At 44.2% G+C, this 24,171-nt stretch overlaps 1 protein-coding gene across 6 annotated transcripts in view; it reads right to left on the reverse strand.

Moving 5' to 3' along the window:
• LOC139758835 (reticulon-4-interacting protein 1 homolog, mitochondrial-like) overlaps positions 1-24,171 on the reverse strand; it is a 399,554-nt gene that overhangs the window by 39,170 nt on the left and 336,213 nt on the right. For 2 of the 6 annotated variants that reach the window (XR_011714952.1, XM_071680682.1), the window contains exons 1-2: positions 13,882-13,966; positions 5,430-5,512 (exon numbers count right to left, since the gene is read on the reverse strand). Coding sequence is in view for 5 of the 6 variants with exons in the window: in XM_071680682.1 (XP_071536783.1) it covers positions 5,430-5,477 (48 nt within the window). In the remaining variant the exon portion in view is untranslated. Of the gene's footprint in view, positions 1-5,429; positions 5,513-13,613; positions 13,732-13,881; positions 13,967-24,171 lie in introns of those variants that run through there. The other 4 variants (XM_071680684.1, XM_071680685.1, XM_071680686.1 and 1 more) reach the window with 3 other exon arrangements.

The raw sequence follows: 24,171 nt of genomic DNA on the forward strand, positions 1-24,171 counted from the left end.
ACTAAATCCACCCTCTTCTGTACAAACCTATCTATAGCCCATGCCTTGCAACCATATAATATTGTTGGCACTACTATTTCTTCAAATATACCCATATTTGCTCTCTGAGATAACATTTTCTCCTTCCACACATTCTTCATCGCTCCCAGAACCTTCACCCCCTCCTCTACCCTGTGACTCACTTCTGCTTCCATGGTTACATTCACTGCTAAGTCCACTCTCAGATATCTTAAACACTTATCTTCCTCCATTCTTTCTCCATTCAAACTTACATACCAATTACATTGTCCCTCAATCCTGCTGAAGCTAGTAACCTTGCTGTTATTCAGATTTACTCTAAACTTTCTCCTTTCAGACACTTTTCCAAACTCAGTCACCAACTTCTGCAGTTTCTTAATCAAATCAGCCACCAGCACTATATCATCAGCGAACAACTACTGACTCGCTTCCCCAACCCTCTCATCCCCAACAGACTGTATACTTGCCCCTCTCTCCAAAACTCTTGCATTTACCTCCCTAACAACCACATCCATAAGCAAATTAAACAACCATGGGGACATCACACACCCCTGCCACAGACCGACATTCAGTGAGAACCAATCACGTTCCTCTCTTACGACTCATACACATGCCTTACATCCTTGGTAAAAACTTTTCACTGCTTCTAGCAGCTTATCTCCCATTCCATATACCCTTAAAACCTTCCAAAAAGTATCCATATCAACCCTAGCATATGCCATCGCCAGATCCATAAATGCTAATTACAAATCCATCTGTTTTTCAAAGTATTTCTTGCATACATTCTTCAAAGCAAATACCTGATCCACACATCCTCTACCACTTCTGAAACCATACTGCTCTTCCCTAACCTGATGCTCTGTACATGCCTTCTCCCTCTCAATCAATAGCCTCCAATATAATTTCCCAGGAATACTCAAGAAACTTATGCCTCTGTAGTTTGATCACTCACCTTCATCCCCTTTGCCTTAGTACAGTGGCACTATGCATGCAATCTACTAATCCTCAGGGACTTCACCATGATCCAAACATACATTGAATATCTTTACCAACCAATTAAGAACACAGTCACCCACTTTCTTAATAAATTCTACTGTAATACCAACCAAACCTGCCACCTAGCCAGATTTCATCTTCCACAAAGCTTTTACTACCTCTTCTCTCAAAATCAAATCATTTACCCTAAACATCTCAATTCGCACATCACCCTGACCAAAACACCCTACATCTGCCACTTTATCATGAAACACATTCAACATAATTTCAAAATACTCACTTCATCTCCTCACTTTATCACTACCTGTTATTACTTCCCCCCTTGCCTACTTCACTTCATTTGTTCTCTTGTCTTATGTACATTATCTACCTCCTTCCGAAACATCTTTTTATTCTAACTAAAGTTTAATGATACTCTCTCATCCACACTCTCAGTTGCTCTCCTTTTCAACCCTTGCACCATCCTCTTTACCTTCTGCAACCTTCTTTTATATATCTCTCAGTCATTTGCATTCCTTCCTTGTAAGTATCGTCCAAAAGACTCTCTTCTCTCTTTCAGTAACAACTTTACTTCATCCCACCACTCACTACCCTTTCTAATCTGCCCACCTCCCACCTTTCTCATGCCACAGGCATCTTTTGTTCATGCAATAACTGCTTCCCTAAATACATCCCATTCCTTACCCACTCCCCTCGTGTCATTTCCTCTTACTGTATGCCATTCTAAACTTAATATCTCCTGGTACTTCTGCACACAAGTGTTCTTTCCATGCTCACTTACTCTCACCACTCTCCTCTTCCCAACAATCTCTCTTCTTTTTTTGAAAACCTCAACAAATCTTCATCTTCGCCTCCACAAGATAGTGATCAGACATCCCTCCAGCTGCCCCTCTCATTACATTAACATCCAAAAGTCTCTCTTTTACACCCCTACCAATTAACATGTAATGCAATAATGCCCTGAGACCATCTCTCCTACTCAAATACATATACTTACGTATATGTCTCTTTTTAAACCAGGTATTCCCAGTCACCAGTCTTTTTCAGCACAAATCCACAAGCTCTTCATTTCTATTCACAACACTGAATACCCCATGTACCCCAATTATACCCAAAACTGCCATATTACTCACCTTCGCATTCAAATCACCCATCACTAATACCCAGTCTCGTATATTAAAGCTACTGACACACTCACTCAGAAGCTCCCAAAACACTTGCCTTTCATGCTCTTTCTTCTCATGATCAGATGCATAAGCACCAATAATCAACCATCTCTCTTCATCCACTTTCAGTTTTACCCAAGTCAATCTAGAATCTACTTTCTTACACTCTATTACACACTCTCACAACCCCTGCTTCAGGAGTAGTGCTACTTCTTAGCTCTTGTCCTCTCATCAACCCCCTGACTTCACTGCCAAGACTTTTCCAAACCATTCTTCCCCTTTACCCTTGAGCTTCATTTCATTCAAAGCCAGAACATCCAGGTTTCTTTCCTCAATTATACTACCTATCTCTCCTTTCTTCTCATCTTGGTTAGATCCACACACATTCAGACACCCCAAATTTGAGCCTTTGAGGGGGGTGAGCACTACCCGCTTGACTCCTCCTGTTTCTCCTTTAGGAATTGAAATACAAGAAAGGGAGGGTTTCCAGCCCCCCACTCTCACCTCCTTTAGTTGCCTTATATGACAGGTGAGGAATACATGGGAAGTACTCTTTCTCCCCTATCCCTAAGGACAAGAAACAACATTTGAAACTTCTAAAGTAGGGTGTTTCAGCCAGGATGTGACTTCTTCCACCACCACAATATGTATGAGGCTTTCTACTGATTGTTCACAGACACCCAACAACTATACAGCAACTCAACTAGACCCATGAAGTCACTCGCACAGAGATGAGATGGTTCCTCCTGGAAACTGACCCTGAAAACTAACTATCAGTCTTCACTTCTGCACTGTTACTGTCATGTCCCAAGGAAGGGTTTTTCCCTTAAGAATGACAGAAGGGAAGAAAGAATTGGTAAAATAAATGGATGCTCGATGGGCCTTCAGGTGTGCTTACTTCAAAACCAACATTTCTCACCTCCAACAAACCCCATGAACACTAAGAAATAAATGCAGGCAAAGAAGCAATGAAGAAAAGCCCTTACTATCATATCAAATAAGATTTAACCGACCTTTTCTCTAGTATTTTAGAAAATACCTATACATGTTCATTAGTTCAAAAGTAGGTAAGATCTTACAGTAGAGAACTGCGCAGGAAAATAATATAGAAGTAAAATTTACTGTTTTATCTGATAAAGGTATTCTTAAGTCTTGACATGGGCTCTTGGTGTTTGGTTAATATGACATTACTAGCTACCATTCTTTTATTCCATACGTAGCCATTTGAACTCATTTAAACCACATATTCCTCTTTGTTTATGGATGGGGTTGTTAGGGAGGTGAATGCAAGAGTTTTGGAAAGAGGGGCAAGTATGAAGTCTGTTGGGGATGAGAGAGCTTGGGAAGTGAGTCAGTTGTTGTTCGCTGATGATACAGTGCTGGTGGCTGATTCATGTGAGAAACTGCAGAAGCTGGTGACTGAGTTTGGTAAAGTGTGTGAAAGAAGAAAGTTAAGAGTAAATGTGAATAAGAGCAAGGTTATTAAGTACAGTAGGGTTGAGGGTCAAGTCAATTGGGAGGTGAGTTTGAATGGAGAAAAACTGGAGGAAGTGAAGTGTTTTAGATATCTGGGAGTGAATCTGGCAGCGGATGGAACCATGGAAGCGGAAGTGGATCATAGGGTGGGGGAGGGGGCGAAAATTCTGGGAGCCTTGAAGAATGTGTGGAAGTCGAGAACATTATCTCGGAAAGCAAAAATGGGTATGTTTGAAGGAATAGTGGTTCCAACAATGTTGTATGGTTGCGAGACGTGGGCTATGGATAGAGTTGTGCGCAGGAGGATGGATGTGCTGGAAATGAGATGTTTGAGGACAATATGTGGTGTGAGGTGGTTTGATCGAGTAAGTAACGTAAGGGTAAGAGAGATGTGTGGAAATAAAAAGAGTGTGGTTGAGAGAGCAGAAGAGGGTGTTTTGAAGTGGTTTGGGCACATGGAGAGAATGAGTGAGGAAAGAGTGACCAAGAGAATATATGTGTCGGAGGTGGAGGGAATGAGGAGAAGAGGGAGACCAAATTGGAGGTGGAAAGATGGAGTGAAAAAGATTTTGTGTGATCGGGGCCTGAACATGCAGGAGGGTGAAAGGAGGGCAAGGAATAGAGTGAATTGGAGCGATGTGGTATACTGGGGTTGACGTGCTGTCAGTGGATTGAATCAAGGCATGTGAGGCGTCTGGGGTAAACCATGGAAAGCTGTGTAGGTATGTATATTTGAGTGTGTGGACGTATGTATATACATGTGTATGGGGGTGGGTTGGGCCATTTCTTTCGTCTGTTTCCTTGCGCTACCTCGCAAACGCGGGAGACAGCGACAAAGCAAAAAAAAAAAAAAAAAAAAAAAAAAAAAAAATTCCTCTTTCTCAATCTTCCCTCTGTATTTGAGGTTAAAGGTACTCATTTCCTACTCCTTTACCACAAATTTCACTGATACATTAGGTGAGAATCTATTGCAGAGTCACAAAAAGAAAAATATGAATGAAAATTCAGTTTACCAGATAATTCACTGAATATAAGTTGTAAGCTTTGCAGCAAAGGAAAGGCTAGCCTCTCAGCAATTACTAGCATTCATATACAGATAAGATAGCTCTTCCATTTACTATCCATCTTCTCTCCACTTTTGTGAATATCTACATAATGATTAGCTTATGAATTAGGCAAGAAAATAATAGAGAAAAATGAAGAAAGCAACATCAGGGAGGAGCCTTTAAAAACTATGACAGAGTTGCCCTCTGCCGGTGGCCTGTTAAGTGTACAGCACAAAAGGCTACGAAGCGATACAGTAGTTCATCAATTATGCAGGCTCTTTTGCTGTGGCCACCTCCTCGAGGGAGTTCCTAAAGGAATGGGCATCAGAGATATAGACAGACAGATCGGAAGCACCTAACTCTGAAACATATATCAATAAATGCCATATTAAGCTCCATATTTTCTAAATGACACAGCATGAGTGACTATCCAATATGACTAAAGAGTGATGATTTAATTCGACTCAACAAATGTGTCTATCACAAATGGCAGTATTAAGTACCTCTCTAAATTATAAGATAATGTGGACAGGAAAACTACATTTTCTAACAGAATAATTACAAGAAAATCATACAAATACAAAGACCATGTATGAAAACATAAATACAAAGAATTTTGCATAATCCCTTTCAACAAACAATAGCACTTTTGGCTATCATCAGAAACCTTAAATGCTATCATTGTAATTCAATTATTACGGTGGCATAAAAAGTCACATTTTTTTACCTGAACAGACTCTGCCCTTTCTTGAGCCAGGAAGATAATGTGATCCATCCCTTGTACTTGTTATGATATCTAAACCATTGTACCTGTGAAAAGATGGTTCCATTAGTAGGGGTACGTGTTATTTTCATATTATTTGATATGCTACCTTGGAGAGTGTTCTCCAAAGTTTTTTGTCAAGGTAGAAACTAATGCACCAAATGCATACTTATGATGTCACACTGACAATGATATTCTTTCAATAAATACAACACTCTACAGCTGCAATTTTCATTATGATAAAGGTGCAACCTCAAGTACCAACAATGCTAAACTACAGTTTCAAAAGAATCCATATCTTTCTTACATTCAGTAAATACTCCAAAATTCAGAGGGATCAGTACTCCAACGACTCATCTCTTTGGCGGCAGGTGCTGAGGTAGTGCATTTTCCTGCTTTGCTATTTTACTTCACTAATTTGTTTCTTGGCATATAGTGTGCAAGAATCCTAGCATCATAGAAACTTGTGTATGTTTCACAATCATACTGTAATTGTTATGGCATCTCCGAAGACATCATTGCCCATCAATAACTCAAAAAAGTTAGTGTACTTATTCATCTATATAAAACTGCTCCAGAACCCCTTTCCCAGGAGTTCCTGCAGTGCCATGGCTGAACTACTTCCAGCAGCAGGGGAAAGATGAACTCATAAGGAGTGAGAAGTTCTGTGTCAAAACTGAACTCCAGATGATACAGCCACAACATAGATGACTTTTCATTCGTGGTGTAACTTCACATGAGTGAAGACCTGTAACACCAGAAAGTCAGTGCATGATAACAAATGCATATTACATTCACAATTATGGTAAAAGTGGTCATATCAAGGAAACTGGATAAAGGTGCAGTGAGAAAAATCTCAGGCTAAGTGAAAAGTTCCTTTTTACACTATAAATGAAAATCAAGTTAACACAAAAATGTGTTATTTGAAAGCACACTAAAAAGAAGTTACCTGTAACAGCAAAGGTTGTAAATCTGATCTCAATCAAACAGTATTTTACTTTTTCATCACCTCATTTGTCCATACCTGAAGATTTTATGATTTACCTCTATCAGGGATGCTTCTATTGTTAAAAGCATCTTTTGCACTGTATTTTGACAGCTTTCTCTTCATGGCCTACTCATGTCTTACCATCAAGTTGTCAAAAATCACATTTTGTAGGAAATCTATTTCTTCCATTTGTCATAAATGACCAAAACATTTCAAGTGACATCATCAATCTATAACTTCCCTTCCTGATCTCTTCTCATGTTTTCTTTTCTTACTCTACTCTATGTCCTCTAGTTGCTGTGATCTAGTTATTCTATCTCTTCTAATTCCTTTGAACTGCTCACTCAATCTCTAATTCCTCTGAACTGCTCACTCAATCTCTTCCATTTATTCCTTTGATCTGCTTACTGGATCTTTTCTGTTTAATCCTCTGACCAGTCTACCCTACCCTAACTCTTCTAATTATTCCTTTAATGAGATGGAAGGTCCTCATTTCAGCAGCCTGATCAAGTTCAAGGCTTCAAACCATACACAAAAATAAGTCTCAATATAGCTTTTTAAATAAAGGTCTTGGCTTTTCTTAGCACATGATGATCTTTCATGAAAGGGGAAAAAACGTGCTGACAAGTTTACTACAGTTTTATTCTTTCCTCTACTGCTGCCTCCTTAATGATTCTTGTTCAAATCATACTCCTACACATTTGAAAGACCGCACCTGCTTTTGGGTTGTCCTTACCCACCCTCTCCTAGATAAACCATCACCTCTGGTTTCAAGGCATTCAATCAAACACCACATTTTTGAGAACTGTTACACCACAGATTCAATGGTAGAAGTGGAGTTTAAAGTTACCTCATTACTATCTTACACTTCTGACAAAATTATGATCAAAACACTTTAACCAACTATCACTTAGGATGACATTTCACTTTATTTTCTGGGTTAGTCTAGAATATGTCACTCCTTCCATATACTTGGCATGAGCATGTGCTATCAAAACAAGATTGCTTACAGAAGTTCATTTTCATATGCAAGTTTATGAAATCATTCTTCTAATTTCCTCTGTGATCATTTTTGGACTTGTTACATAATTGAAAGAACTTGCTATATTTCCAACTAAAAAAATCTAAACATGCTTTTATTGCATGCATCAACAGATACACACATACAATGTCCATATTCAGCGACTATAACAATATCATATATGTAAAAAGCAGTGATAGCCTGCACAAAAGATGCATGTGGCATGAGAAAGGTGGAAGGTAAGCATATTAGAAAGGGTAGTGAGTGGCAGGATGAAGAAGTGAAGTTGTTATTGAAAGAGAAAAGAGAGGCGTTTAGATGATACTTGCAGGGAAGTAGTGCAAATGACTGGGAGATGTATAAAAGTAAGCTGCACGAGGTCAAGAGAGAGATGCAAAGGTTGAAAAAGAAGGCAAATGAGAGTTGTGGTGAGAGAGCATCATTAAATTTCAGGGAGAATAAAAAGATGTTTTGGAAGGAAGTAAATAACATGCGCAAGACAAGAGAATAAATGAGGACATCGGAGAAGGGGGCAAGTGGAGAGGTAATAACAGGCAGTGATAAAGTGAGAAGGAGATAGAGTGAGTATTTTGAAGGTTTGTTGAATGTAAGACAAGGGAGCAAATGGGAACTTCAGTGAAGGGCGCAAATGGGGAGGTGATAACAAGTAGTGGTGATGTGAGAAGGAGATGGAGTGAGTATTTTGAAGGTTTGTTGAATGTGTTTGACGATAGAGTGGCAGATATAGGGTGTTTTGGTCGAGGTGGTGTGCAAAGTGAGAGGGTTAGGGAAAATGATTTGGTAAACAGAGAAGAGGTAGTAAAAGCTTTGCGGAAGATAAAAGCCGGCAAAGCAGCAGGTTTGGATGGTATTGCAGTGGAATTTATTAAAAAGGGGGGTGACTGTATTGTTGATTGACTGGTAAGGTTATTCAATGTATGTATGACTCATGGTGAGGTGCCTGAGGATTGGCAGAATGCATGCACAGTGCCATTGTACAAAGGCAAAGGGGATAAGAGTGAGTGCTCAAATTACAGAGGTATAAGTCTGTTGAGTATTCCTGGTAAATTATATGGGAGGGTATTGATTGAGAGGGTGAAGGCATGTACAGAGCATCAGATTGGGGAAGAGCAGTGTGGTTTCAGAAGTGGTAGAGGATGTGTGGATCAGGTGTTTGCTTTGAAGAATGTATGTGAGAAATACTTAGAAAAGCAAATGGATTTGTATGTAGCATTTATGGATCTGGAGAAGGCATTTGATAGAGTTGATAGAGATGCTCTGTGGAAGGTATTAAGAATATATGGTGTGGGAGGTGAGTTGTTAGAAGCAGTGAAAAGTTTTTATCGAGGATGTAAGGCATGTGTACGTGTAGGAAGAGAGGAAAGTGATTAGTTCTCAGTGAATGTAGGTTTGCGGCAGGGGTGTGTAATGTCTCCATGGTTGTTTAACTTGTTTATGGATGGGGTTGTTAGGGAGGTGAATGCAAGAGTTTTGGAAAGAGGGGGAAGTATGAAGTCTGTTGTGGATGAGAGAGCTTGGGAAGTGAGTCAGTTGTTGTTTGCTGATGATACAGCGCTGGTGGCTGATTCATGTGAGAAACTGCAGAAGCTGGTGACTGAGTTTGGTAAAGTGTGTGAAAGAAGAAAGTTAAGAGTAAATGTGAATAAGAGCAAGGTTATTAGGTACAGTAGGGTTGAGGGTCAAGTCAATTGGGAGGTAAGTTTGAATGGAGAAAAACTGGAGAAAGTAAAGTGTTTTAGATATCTGGGAGTGGATCTGGCAGCGGATGGAACCATGGAAGCGGAAGTGAATAACAGGGTGGGGGAGGGGGCGAAAATCCTGGGAGCCTTGAAGAATGTGTGGAAGTCAAGAACATTATCTCAGAAAGCAAAAATGGGTATGTTTGAAGGAATAGTGGTTCCAACAATGTTGTATGGTTGTGAGGCGTGGGCTATGGATAGAGTTGTGCGCAGGAGGGTGGATGTGCTGGAAATGAGATGTATGAGGACAATGTGTGGTGTGAGGTGGTTTGATCGAGTAAGTAATGTAAGGGTAAGAGAGATGTGTGGAAATAAAAAGAGCGTGGTTGAGAGAGCAGAGGAGGATGTTTTGAAATGGTTTGGGCACATGGAGAGAATGAGTGAGGAAAGATTGACCAAGAGGATATATGTGTCGGAGGTGGAGGGAACGAGGAGAAGTGGGAAACCAAATTGGAGGTGGAAAGATGGAGTGAAAAAGATTTTGTGTGATCGGGGCCTGAACATGCAGGAGGGTGAAAGGAGGGCAAGGAATAGAGTGAATTGGATCGATGTGGTATACCGGGGTTGACGTGCTGTCAGTGGATTGAATCAGGGCATGTGAAGCGTCTGGGGTAAACCATGGAAAGTTGTGTGGGGTCTGGATGTGGAAAGGGAGCTGTGGTTTCGGGCATTATTGCATGACAGCTAGAGACTGAGTGTGAATGAATGGGGCCTTTGTTGTCTTTTCCTAGTGCTACCTCGCACACATGAGGGGGGAGGGGGATGGTTTTCCATGTGTGGCGAGGTGGCGGTGGGAATGAATAAAGGCAGACAGTGTGAATTGTGTGCATGGGTATATATGTATGTGTCTGTGTGTGTATATATATGTGTACATTGAGATGTATAGGTATGTATATTTGCATGTGTGGACGTGTATGTATATACATTGTGTATGAGGGTGGGTTGGGCCATTTCTTTCGTCTGTTTCTTTGCGCTACCTTGCAAATGCGGGAGACAGCGACAAAGCAAAAATAAATAAATAAAATATATATTTGATGAGAGAGTGGCAGATATAAGGTGATTTGGTCAGGGTGGTGTGTGAAGTGAGAGGGTCAGGGAGAATGGTGTGGTAAAGAGAGAAGAGGTAGTGAAAGCTTTATGGAAGATGAAATCTGGTATGGTGGCAGGTTTGGATAGTATTTCAGTGGAATTCATTAACAAAGTGGGTTGACTGGTAAGGATATTCAATGTATGTACGGACCATGGTGAAGTGCCTGAGGATTGGAGGAATGCATGCATAGTACTATTGGACAAAGGCAAAGGGGATAAAGGTGAGTGTTCAAACTACAGAGGCATAAGTCCACTGAGTATTCCTGGAAAATTATATGGGAGGGTACTGAGAGGGTGGAGGCATGTACAGAGCATCAGATTGAGGAAGAGCAGTGAGGTTTCAGAAGTGGTTGAGGATGTGTGGATAAGGCGTTTACACTAAGAAATGTATGTGAGACATACTTAGAAAAACAGCTGGATTTGTATGTAGCATTTATGGATCTGGAGAAAGCATATGATGGAGTTGATAAAGATGCTTTGTGGAACGTTTAAGAGGTATATGGTGTGGGAGGTAAGTTACTAGAAGCAGTGAAAAGTTTTTACCATGGATGTAAGGCATGTGTAAGAGTAGGAAGAAAGGAGAGTGACTGGTTCCCAGTGAATGTTGGTCTGCAGTAGGGGTGTGTGATGTCCCCATGGTTGCTTAATTTGTTTATGAATGGGGTGGTTAGGGAGGTAAATGCAAGAGTTTTGGAGAGAAGGGCAAGTGTGCAGTCTGTTGGGAATGAGAGGGCCTGGGAAATGAGTCAGTTGTTGTTCTTTTTACACTACAAATGGAAATCAAGTTAACACAACAAGGTGTTGTTTGAAAGCACACTAAAAGTAAGTCACATGTAATGGCAAAGGTTATAAATCTAATCTCAATCAAAAAGTATTTCATTTTCACTTCCCCTCATATGTCCACACCTGAAGACTTTATGATTTACCTCTATTAGGGATGCTTCTATTGTTAAGAGCATCTTTTGCACTGTATTTTCACAGGGTGATTCATGTGAGAAACTGCAGAAGTTGGTGACTGAGTTTGGAAAAGTGTGTGAAAGGAGAGAGTTGAGAGTAAATGTGAATAAGGGTAAGGTTATTAGGTTCAGTAGGGTTAAGGGACAAGTCAACTGGGATGTAAGTTTGAATGGAGAAAAATTGTAGGAAGAAGTGTTTTAGATATCTGGGAGTAGACTTAGCAGCAGATGGAAACATGGAAGTGGAAGTGAGTCACAGGGTGGGGGAGGGGACGAAGGTTCTAAGAGAATGTGTGGAAGAACAGAACGTTGTCTCGGAAAGCAAAAATGGGTATGTATGAAGGAACAGTAGTTCTAACAATGTTATATGGTTGTAAGAAGGATGGATGTGTTGGAAACGAAATGTTTGAGGACAATATGTGGTGTGAGGTGGTTTGATCAAGCAAGCAATGAAAGGGTAAAAGAGGTGTGTGGAAATACAGTGTGGTTGAAAGAGCAGAAAAGGAAGTGTTGAAATGGTTTGGACATATGGAGAGAATAAGTGAGGAAAGATTGACAAAGAGGATATATGAGCCAGAAATGGAGGGAACAAGGAGAAGCAGGAGACTAAATTGGAGATGGAAGGATGGAGTGAAAAAGATTTTGAGCGATCGGGGCCTGAACATACAAGAAGGTAAAAGGCTTGCAAGGAATAGAGTGATTTGGAACAATGTGGTATACCTGGGTCGACTTGCTGTCAATGAACTGACTCATGGCATGTGAAGCGTCTAATGTAAACCATGGAAAGGTCTGAGTGTGAACGAATGTGGCCTTTTTGTCTGTTTTCCTGGTGCTACCTCGCTGAAGTGGGGGTAGCAATGCTGTTTCCTGTGGGGCAGGGTAGCGACAGGAATGAATGAAGGCAAGCAAGTATGAATATGTAGATGTATATATATGTGTGAGTATGTATGTATATGAGTATATGGGCGTTTATGTAATATATGAGTGCGTCGGCCATTCTTCATCTGTTTCCTGGAGGTACCTCATGATGTGAGAAACAGCATTTAAGTATAATAATAATAATGATAAGCCAAATATTAAAAAAAAATGTTGACCCAAGGGAAGCTAGGTGGTTTTCATATGTTCTAATGACTTTATGTGACCTACTTTCAGTCTTACATTACTAAGTCCACATATTTTCCCCATCCTTAATGACTTACCCACATACAAGTTATCTATATCCACAGAATACAAAAAAAAGGACAAATAATTTTGTGCACTTCTTAATATACAGGAATACACTTATGAATTATATGACAGTGTGGCCTTAAACTTAATGACTCCAGTGGGGGTCTTGAGCTGAATCTGCAACCCTTTTTTTTTATATATATATATACTTGATCACCATTTCAGGCATTAGAGATAGCACCAGGAACAGACAAAGAAAGGTTGCATCCGTTCACATCCATTCTTTAGTGGTCATGTGTAATGCATCGAAACCACAGCTCCCTATTCACAACTAGACACCTTTCCATGGTTTACACACATTGCTTCACATGCCCTGGTTCAGTCCACTGACAGCATGTCAGCAATGAACACTACATCATTCCAATTAGGTCATTAACCACTACATGTGTAGTATCCATTTTATTAAGTAAATTAGCCTTACACTTACCATGATCTTCACTATCTTTCCACTATCAATTAGAAAAGTATTATAAAAACAGGGGCATGAAATCATCCTCCAACAATCTCATCTTACTCTAAATTCAATATATCATCATTGCAACACGAAACCACTGATATTTCAAGGTGACTGAGGTGGTGCCCTTAAAATGCATAATGACGCAAGCAAAGAAGGAGGCAAGCTCAGAAGAGGGTGCCTCCTGCATGATTCCCTAAAAATGGAAGAAAAGCATATTAAGTTATGGGTGATATGCCTTACATTTCAAGAACCCTAAAGCTTCATTTACACTAAATCTATTCCAAATTCCTTTTGAAAAACAACCAAATTATTGGGATTTCGTTTCGATACATTGTAGAAGCATTTCCCGACTGCTGGTAACTTAAATCACCCTATACGAACGTCACATATATTTTCAATATATTTAATTCAATCAGTAACCCTACGCAACCTATCCTAAACTTAATCAAACTAAGGAATTCTTTCCTTATAGTGAAGTTTCTCTGTGGTGTGATTATCTTCCTGGCCTCTCAAGATGAAAATCTCAGATTTTAAAGAAATGTGGAACCCCACATCTCGTATTCCATCAACTTTGTCTTATACATTTTGTACGGCTAACTAACTCCCATGGGCCATATCTGCCCAGCAGCTTTACATTTCGTCGTCCATACCATACATATGATCCTTGGGGGATTCAAGGTTGGTGATAAAACTATGACCTCAATATGCAAAGCTTCTCGGGACCTTGAGATCACCTGATGTAAACAAACACTCGAGCCAGCCACCCACCCCCAAAAACATAACCCTTCCGAGGCACCATCACAACATGTCACCTCATTTCTGCGAGCTTATCATGAAGAAATACTAATGTTGTTTCACTAACTCGTCAAGGAGATGATGAAGACATCTCATTCCACATTTATAGGTAAGTATCCTCACCTTATCACCTGCGTACACCTCAAGTTACCGGTAAAATTAGCAGACGATGTACCGTTGCGCCATCTTTTGAGACCGACACTAACCTTCGTGAACGATTCAAAATCGAGATTTTCATAATTCATCTTATCAAATATCGAAGTATAATTGCATTTACGTCACTCATCACAAGGAAAAGTGTATTTCCCTTTGCTTTATCTCTTCCGGGAAGAGTTGGCGCTAGTTTTATCCACAAGTTTTCTTCCTGCATTTTTTAATTCAGTTTTCTGTTGATCCAAGGGGGTCTATTCTAATTGCAAGACTTCAGTAGTAAAATATTCTCACGAGCATTTCGTCCCGCAAAAAAAAAGAGGCACAGAACTGAATTCTAGCAAAAAACATGCTTTACATATCATACTAGTTCTTCATACTTCTAAACGGGTCAGTAACTCACAGAAGACACTTAAGTATTGGTACTGCACGGAAGTATTACACTCGCATAACCCTTGTTGCTTCTTTGGAACCTACTATCATACAACTACTCATACTTTTGCATGCTTTATGTCATGAGACTACATTTCTCATCTGTTACAAGTTAATATTGTCGTCGTTTCACCCTCATGGAGTACATGTAGATGTGTCTGTCTCACACACCGCACACGACATGAAAATCTCACTAGAATCTCCCCAAATACATGAAACTATCTCCATTCTCTATCTTATAACTTCAAGTTTATTTCCATTCATTGACCATTCTTATACTGTGAAAGTTCTTTATATCCTGATTTATACGTTTATTCAGTTTCATATTATGGTCTCTTGTTTGTTCTGTCCCTACATCTCTCGATCACAAGATTCATCAATTGTCGCCCTAAGTCTTTCCTCGTCCATTGTAAGCAAATCTGAGGCTTCTAGCCTTTTCTTGTAGCTCAGGTTTCTTGATCCTGGTGCCATCTTTGCTGTCTTTCTCTGTTAATCGTTTGTTTCTTTAAATGGAAGAGTCAAGACGCAAATTCTACTTAAATCTAATGTGGGATGTGAACAGCCTACTGAAGTTTTCAAATGTTTTTCAACAGAAAGTTCGTCTCCTTTCCTACTCTCCTGATGTGGGACCCCCGACATGACAAGAGACGATGACACCCCAAACACACGGAAATTTCTGCTGTTTATCTTCTGCTAGATAATATTATGTGGCCCTTCTCACAGTTTTCCAATATCATTGCATTTATTTGGAGTGTATTTCATCAACCTCGTAGCAAACTAAGTTTGGAGTTGGTCCAAGTCTCCCTATAAGGTATGGAAACCTCCTTGCTTTTTATCTCCCTCATGACTCTGGCATCATTCTCAAACATTTTCAGGTGGAGATCCAATCCCTCTGGCAAGCCATTCGCACAGATCAAGAAGAGCATTGGCTCTAGGAAAGACGACCATCTCCCCAGCGGCAGGCCATTGGCGACCTCGACCTATTTCAAGAACGCTCTCCTGGAATGCCCCCCCCCCCCTCTCGTTCCAATTCCATTAAGAAAATCTTGTATCTGTTAAAGGGAGTCTCCTCCTTATTTTTGCTTGAAGATCAGGTTTCTTTACCAGCATTCTATGGGACGAGTGTCAAAGGCTCTCTGGTATTCCAAATACAGACAATCCACCCAGCCTTTTCCTTTGTCTAATAGAGATCTAACTCTCCAGTAGACCCCTTTCCCCAACTCAAGTACTGTCTCCTGTGCAGGAAGTCATCCAATTGGTTTCTGATTATCTTTCGTGTGAAAAGTTGTTATAATACTTTGACGTTATTCTTACTTACCTGCGGATGTAGGGTTACTGTTTACGTAAATATGTATGGAAAGCGATGTGAACACTCCTGACAGTGCTTGCCACACAACTGGATAAAACATAACCCAGGCTTACTTTATAAAACCCTGGAGAAGGTGGGAATTAAAAAAAAAAAAGAAAAGTTCAGCAAGGAAATTTAACATTCGTATTTACAATTTTCTTCAGGGCTTCAGAAAGGAAATTCAGCATTTGTATTCATAGTTTTCTTCAGGACAGATCATCTTTACTGTCTGCTAGACTACGTAAATTGTCTCTTGAGTTTGTGACATAGAGATGGGGCCCCCCAAGAACGGAGAATTCGCTCCCCAGTCTCGGACAAATAAGAAGTGCTGTGAGTGGTCGGAGGTAAAACTAACTCGCTCCGCACATCTCTTCGTTCATAAACATGTATGAGAAGTCACTAGGGTTAGAGATGGGAATGTTACAGCCGAATTGAATTAAATATCTAAGCACAGTCGCCTTAAAGCTGATAAAATCAATACCTCTTAAGCTCTTTTTGGACAGTGTGATCACCTCGTATTGTAGATGTATTACAAAGTAAAAGAGAAAGTGGTTAAGGTAAAAAGTAAATTCAAAGTCGAAGACAGGCTCAAGAAATTATAAAACCCTTAAACACTAACGGCAAAATAGCACGAAAACAGAGAACGAAAAGAGGAAGAAACAGAAACACCTATTTCAAGGAGACAGGCGGGTTGTAGGAATGACGATGCTTCTCGTTTAGCAAATGTCAAATAAACTGAAAATCATATGTAAAAAAGAATTGTCAGTGGCAGAAATGGGACTCGACGGAACTATCACTAGCTTCAGACATTATATCAAGGAGACAACTTTTTTCCTTTTCTAATCTTTTTTATCACCATGTTCCGGATTACTAATCTATCGCAGTGTTCCATATATATTTACGTTTTCTCTTTGACTTTTTCATAAAGCATGAATTTCTAAGCTTACATTGGGAGACACCTGGAAAATGTTATGTTTTTTTCCCCCCTTCGTTACAGTCATTACAGAAACTTCACTCTGATGGAACCCATAAGTTGGTCACATACTTAGAGATAATGAATGAAGTTAGGAGGCACCTCCACCATAAATTAAGGACGGCGCGAACAAAAAACGGGATCCATAAACAGAAACAAAACAGTTACCAAGTTTCGTAACTGAGTACGACACATTACAGAGGTTTAAAGAAAAACTGTGCATTCCTTGTCTCAAAACATAATATGCAACTGGTTATACAAGTTATTGAAAGTTGTTTTAGATTACACAGTCAAAATGTGACTTTTCTCGTTGTTATTTCTTAAATTTCAAGTTCCCAGAGCTTTTCTTTCTGCATTTCTGTTTTCATCATTTGCTGCAGAATAATTGCAGTAACGTTAATGCTACGTCGGAGACTGTGATGGGATCTTTTCACGTACAAAAATATCATAAACAGTTAATGGAAAGAATACTGAATATTTCCTGTCTCATGTTAAGAATCCTACCCATTCTTTTTTGTTTACTCTTGTGTCCCGGGGTACTCCCTCGCTCCTCACACCCCGACACGTCCCCGCTGCCACAAGTGTTCCCCGGCCGCCCCAACCCCAGCTCCTCACATACCCCCACACGTCACCGCTGCCACAATTGTAGCTCGGGGGCCCCTCCTCGATCCTCACATATCCCCATACGTCCTTGCTGCCACAGGTGCGTCTGGCCCTCCCCCCGACTCCTCTTACCCCCAGACGTCCTCGCTGCCTCAGGTGTGGCCCGGGGCCCTTCGCTCCTCACACCTCCACACGTCCCCGCTGCCACAAATGTGGACCGCCCCCTCCCCCTCGCTCCTCACATAACCCCACACATCCCTGCTGCCACAAGTGTCCCCCCCCACTCCTCTTACCCCCAAATGTCCCCGCTACCACAGGTGTGGCCCGGGACCCCCTCGCTCCTCACACCTCCACACGTCCCCACTGCCACAGGTGCGGCCCGGGGCCCCTCGCTCCTCACACCCCCTACACGTCCCCGCTGCCACAGGTGTGGCCCCTCCCCTCTCTCCTCACACCCCCCACACGTCCCCGCTGCCACAAGTGTGGCCCATTACCACTAAGTATTGTTAGCCATGGCACCAGAGACCATCCCCGTCAGCAATGCCACTCCCCACACCTCTTTAATCCACAAGGCTCAAACCTTTCCCAGCAGCTTAATGGGAAATCGTACAAATAATACATCCATTTCGAACGAGTCCCAGATCCATTTTAACGAAAACACTATAGCTGACGCTGTAGGGAAGAACTATGTCAGTGACATCCGGGACATTGGACACTTAACATAGCTGAGACTATGGTGTGGGCGAACGAAGGTCACCTGTTTGCAAGGCTGGTGTCGCGTGGGTAAGATGATGATGATGATGATGCCACAACACAGGGCATGACCTCGCGCGTGTGTGTGTGGGGCGTAACAGGTGTTAGAGGCCGTCTAATGGTGGTTCAGGCAGGTGCTGGGGCGCGAATGATCTCGTGTTTACTGTCCCACACTGGGACGGGCTGGACCGTACGGAATGAACCACACAGACGGGGTTCGGGGACGACCTGGTGACGACTCTGGTTCATGTGGTTGCCACTGCTGTTACCGCTGCTTTTGGCGGGTGTTACTTTGGCGGATGCTCCTGCTGTTTCTACTGTTGCTCCTGCTGCTTAGGATGGGAGAGTTGGCGAAGGTGTTATATCCTACCAGTGGCAACAGGACAGGGTAGATCTGCTTCTACTGTTCTCCTCGTTCGTTGGTACCGCGAGATATAGTGCCAGTGTTCCTTGGTTTCTGGAGGGAGTCAGTGGTGTCGCTGTTATTGTTGATGCTCCTCCTGCTAACTTCTAGCATGATGTCCGCTAAACAAGCTGGATTACCCGCTGTTATCTGACACGGAGAGGAAAGTTCGGGGATTTCTTTTAACTAACCTTTCGTCACTTGACATTCAGTACTAACTACTACTACTACTACTGCTATTAATCACCTTAAGACTCAGGCTGTCCCCATCAACGTTTTTCTATGCTAAGGTGGGTTAGGTTAGGGGTGTGTATCCTGACCTAACCTAGCCTAACCTATTCACCTCAACCCTAACCTAGCCTTGAGAAACACTAAGGGGAAAAGCCAATCTTCAGTATATATTGTTACGCAACACTGGATAACACTGCCTTAAAGTTAAGGGATGAAATGAAGCACCAGGATTAAAACTACGTATAATACAAGCAATAAAGAATACAAGATAACAGGAGCACATTAATCGGGCCCTAATATCTACGTTAACACAGAACAGCCCAAGTAAGATTTCAAACCAAGATCTCTCTTTCCTTTATGACAATTTGACCGTAGAAATAAATATGACACAAGACACTCTTATTCGGTGGGCAATTCTATGACAAGTTACAATACATTGTTTCACTCAGACCCAGAGCGACACAGTCTAGCACGGTATAATTTAAGTGTAGCGACGCGTCACTCCGAGCGAGTGCAGTGATCGTAGTTGGCTACGGTGTTGAGGCAAGGACAACCCACATCACCTGCTGGTCACGTGATGGCTGAAGGAATCACGGCCAAGTTGTTGTTGTTGTTGTCGTTGTTGTTGTTGTTGTTGTTGTTGTTGTTCTTAAGATCGTTGGACCTGTTGGTCCCACACGGGCCTTTGCCTGTTAGCGGCCCGTTCCCTGGTTTCTAGTCTCGATTTATTCTCACTTGGGAGGTGGGAATTCCCTTATGGTCTGTAGTAGGTGTTCCCATATGGTTTCTTTGAATCCTCTGAAGTAGTGAGGCCGCTGGTAGTACGTGGTCTTCCTCACTGAAATCAGAGACTCTTTCACGGAGACTGTGTCACCTGACAGTCCAACATGTAGTGTTCCAGTGGGCGCGTTGACGGCTCGTGGCAGTAGACGGTCTTTGATGACACCGTCAGTTCTTTGCCAGCTGCATTGGTACCCCAGCCGTAGACGGTGTAGATTGACTAGGGTAATCCTGCTCATGTCTCTGTCGTTGTATGGTGGCTCCAATGACGTGGCCACCATGTACCACTTGACTGACATGGATCCGGCATTGTAGACGTCCAGGGGATTCTTCCTGATCCGGGGTCTTGCCGCTTTCTGTAGCTGGTGCTTCATTTGTTGCAGGCTCACTGGAACGTGCACCTGGATGTTGTTGAAGCGTGTCGCTGCTTTAGCTGCCTCGTCTGTTTTCTCGTTTCCCTCGATCCCCACGTGACTAGGGGGGATCCAGTGTATGGTGACGGGACGTCCCTCTCGCTGCAGCTCTTAGAGTTGAGCGAGGATCGAGGTGACAAGCTTGATGTTGTCCTTTGGGTGGCTGTGTTGCAGCGCTTGCACTGATGACTTGGAGTCCGTGTGTATTATCGCGGGCTTCGATAGCGAGGTGGCTGCATGTTCCAGGGCTTTGGAGATGGCTTTTAGCTCCGTTTGTAGTGTGGAGCAGCCATTTGACAGCCTCCAGAGGCAAGTATGACCGCTCCCGACCTTCCCTCATCTGTCTGGTCCACTGTGATCCGTCTGTGAAGTATGCCACAGCTCCAGCAGGCGTCTCAGTGGCCATGGCTCTCAGACTCAGTCTTCTGATGTCTTCCTGCAGGAGGCTAGACATTTTGTCTCCTTATGCTGTGACTGCGAAGGTAGCTGGTGAAGGGTCCCATGGAGGCGGTAAACTATACCGATGGTGTGGTGCGTCTTCCGTCTGCAGTGTGGATGTCTCCGCTCGCTTGGCGTGGATGATATTGACCGCCACGTGCGACCAGGAGGTTCCTCGCGTCATTTGGTCTCGGTGATGGAAGGCCCGGATTTTGACTTTCGTGGTGGAGGGCTTGCTCGACCTGCAGATCTTGGCTAGGGTCGCTACTGTTATCTGTTTGACTCTTGCTGCGAGGGATGGCAGTCCAGTTTCCATCTGCAGGTTTCCATCTGCAGTTGCATCGCCGTCTTGGCGATGCAACTGAGGAGGGAGATGGGTCGTGGTTTCTCTGGTTCTCAGGGCTTGGGAATGGGCTGGATGTCTGCCTTTTTCCATTCTAGTGGAAGTTCTTGTGCTGTCCACCAGATGTTGATGTCCTGCACCTGCGCCTCGTGTCCAGCGTCTCCGGCGTGGCGCAACATGGAATAGGTTATTCTGTCAGCCCCTGGTGCCGTGTCCCTGGTCCGTTTCATCGCCTTTTCCAATTCTTGTTTAGTGAAGGCACTGTCCGTTGTGTCTTGCCTGGTGCTTGCCTCCCTTATGCGTGTTGTTCTCCTCTGTTTACGTCTTTTCTGTGTATCTTCCGCCTGTGTGGGTAGGTTGTTTGTGGCTGCGCGCTCGGAGAAGAGACCCGTGAGCCGCTCTGCCTCCTCCCTTGGACTGGGGTGGGCCGGTGGTGGCGGTACCGTCGTGCCAGATGCTCTCTTGATCTGGGCACCACATCCTGCTGAGGGAGGTGTGCGCGTTCAGCTCGGAACACCATTTGAGCCAGCTTGCTCTCCTGATGCTTCTGGTCTCTTCTCTTGGATGTTCTTTCTGAAGAGCTTTCAGCTGGCTTTTTCGGTGTTGTACCTCCATCTCGGTGGTGGAGGCGGAGGGAGCTTGTTGACCGATAGAGTGGTCAGCGTGGCAAAATGGTCGCTGGTGAGTGAATGGTGCAGCTTGCCAGCGAGCTGAGTCTTTCAGGAAGCGGGAGAGGAAGGTAAGATCGAGTCTCCCTCCCCCTATGTGAGTTGGGTCGCCGTTGTTGAGGAGGCAATATCAGGCGTGTCAAGCATTGTGTGGTAGAGGTGCAGCCCGTCTTCAGCGGTGGCGCTCGCCGAATTGAGGAAGGGATAGTGAGCGTTGAAATTCCCTGCTACCAGCGTGGCGTTGTGCGCAGCCGATGCCAATAATTCCGTGACATCTAGAGAGCCCCTCTGGCTCTCGTAGATGTTAAAGATGATGATGTCACGGTCTTGCAGGGTGACTATTCTGGCTTGCGCTTCAACGTCCTGGCCACAAGGCATCACAAGCGCTCGACCTCTGTGCTTGGAATGTGTTGACCTGACTAGGATCATGCAGCCTGTGGTCGGTGCTTGATCAGTGTTTTCTGTCCACCTTGTACCCACTAAAGCGGAAGCTGTGGTGTTCTGGGGGAGGATCTCTTGAAGGAGTATGATGTCTAGACCTTCACTTTGTGCTGCTGCATGGAGGAGGTGTGGTTTTATTCCTTATTCCCTGGATGTTCCAGGAGAGGATCCTAAGGGAAGTGGTGCTGCTGTCCAATTGTGAGCTGGACCTTATTGGGTTTCCATGATCGGGGGTTCCAGCTCTGTGACCAGCTCTATGAGGTCCATCATCTCGACTTCTTGTCGGGGTTTCTCGTTGACCTTCTCTTGGCGGAGTACGCTCAGGTGGACTTCGGTGGGCCTCTGGGTTTTCCCTTGCCTGCGGCCGCGGCAGCGGTTGAGGTTGTTTTCTCTCTTGGGAGTGGAGTGCACCTCGACCGTAACTTGTATCTGCTCCGGCGTGGGTGTGGGGCCGTTGGCTGGTATTGGGGGCTGTGGGTTGGCTCTGACTGGAGTGGAGTCTGTGGGGTTGTTGACTGAAGCGGGGACTGTGTCCACTTGCCTAAGTACGCTCCCCAACAGGGCGGAGAGCTGAGTTGCTTGGATCTTGTGACCCAGCAGTGTTGCCAGACCTTCCGAGAAGTCGCTCAGGACCTTGCTTAGGTCTGAGCTGCTTCTGCAGGCCCCAAACGAAGGTGCCAGGAGGGGGGGGGGGGGAGGCAGCGACTGACATGCGGTGGCGGTCCGTTTGGTGGGTGGAGGGGGCGCAGGCTTGGTGACATGCACCCTCTTGGTTCGCTCGGGGCAGCCCGGATTCCATGTGTGGTGTTTCCCCTGGCAGTTTGGCGCATTTGGTCGATACCTTTTCGCCCTGTTTCAACTTGGTGAGGCACAGTTCCGTGTTGTGCCTCATTGCACATATGGCGCATACGTCCTTGTTTGAGCACCTCGACTGGTGGTGCCCGAACCTCTGGCTGCGGTAGCATCTCAGGGGTTCCGGAACACAGGGTCGCACCTCGTATCTGCCCCAGACTTTCAAATCGAGATGGCTTGGTGTTGGGCCATAATGGGTTATTATAACCTGCCGAGTCTGGACGGTCTTGTCTGTGAGTGGAGTGCAGCGCTCCACCTTCAGAACCTCGGGGTGGTTTTTCTAAGGGATCCAGGGTGCAGTTCTCTTGGGTACTTGAGTACCACTGATTTCGTTTCCTTCACGGCTGGGTCCAATTTGGTGGCAGCGGTTTAGTCCTTTAGAGGGATATCCAGGGCATTGGCTGAGGAGGCGTCTTTGGGGTGGAGAATCATCTCCCCCTTGAGGTTAGGCCTGACAGAGAATCTGGCATTTGGCAGTTTATTCTCCGAGCTGGAAATGGTCCCACAGGCCGTTGTTGCTTCTGTGGTCGCGATCTGGAACTTGGGAAGCGCCGGAGTTGAGCTCGTGGAGGCGGTGGGGTTAGTCATCGTGGAGGCGGTGGAGTTGGTCGTCGTGGAGGCGGTGGAGTTGGTCGTCGTTGTGTCGATGGTGTTGGTCGTTGGTGTGGCGGTCGGGGCACTTGGGAGATTTCCTGGGAAACGTCGTTTCCCGAGGAGTTACGGCGGCGTTTCATTTCTCGTTTTTCTGTTCACAACAGGGATCCATCACTGTTGGGCGGCAGTGTCGGTGACGGTGGGGTGGTCGAAGACCGGGTCGATGATCGCGGCATCAGCCGCGTTCACAGAAGGGGCACCGGCGCTCGCCCGCGGAGCCTCGTTGCGGAGATCTCGGTTCCATCTAATACTCCTGACGTCGCAGGCGGGGGGTCCCGGTTTGGGGAACGTAAGCTCTCCATACCGGCCAGTCGGGAGATGCGCCCGACCAACTAGGGCCGTGGGTTCTAGTCTTCACAGGAATTAGTCACGAACACTTACACTGTCACGTCACGGCACTCGATCACTGCTGCAGTCCACACTCGCAGTCTAAACACGACACTGGTCACAGTTATAATCCGCACTTACGTTTCTACGTTCGGGTCTTTTTCAATAGACTCTCACTGCCAGTCGGTGGGTGGCTGCTAGACTCTCGTCTAAGGGCTCCCAGACTCTCGTCTGAGGGGGCAGCTGCTGGTCTGTGTGGGGGTGGGAGCTGCTAGACTTTCGTCTGGGTGAGGCACGGCCAAGCAGTCATCAGGGGCTTTTATTGAAGGGCCAGCCAGCCGGGAGCGGCCAGACCCGCCCTGACCTACCTCATCTCGACTATGATAGGCATGATTGGCCAAAAGACTGATTGTCAATCCCTCATCCCGCGACTGTGATTGGCTGGAGGCTAGGGTCTGACCCTCATACCGTTTCAGGCTCGCCCCTGCAGGCATCGCAGCGATGAATCGATGATGGAAGGCGACATTTCCCAGACCTCAGAGCTGACCGCGGCCAGTTGGCGCTTCGGCGAGGAAAATATAGCAGGCCTGTGATACGACGGGCA

The sequence above is a fragment of the Panulirus ornatus genome, chromosome 31, assembly GCF_036320965.1.
Source record: "Panulirus ornatus isolate Po-2019 chromosome 31, ASM3632096v1, whole genome shotgun sequence".
Classification (NCBI taxonomy): Eukaryota; Metazoa; Arthropoda; class Malacostraca; order Decapoda; family Palinuridae; genus Panulirus; species Panulirus ornatus.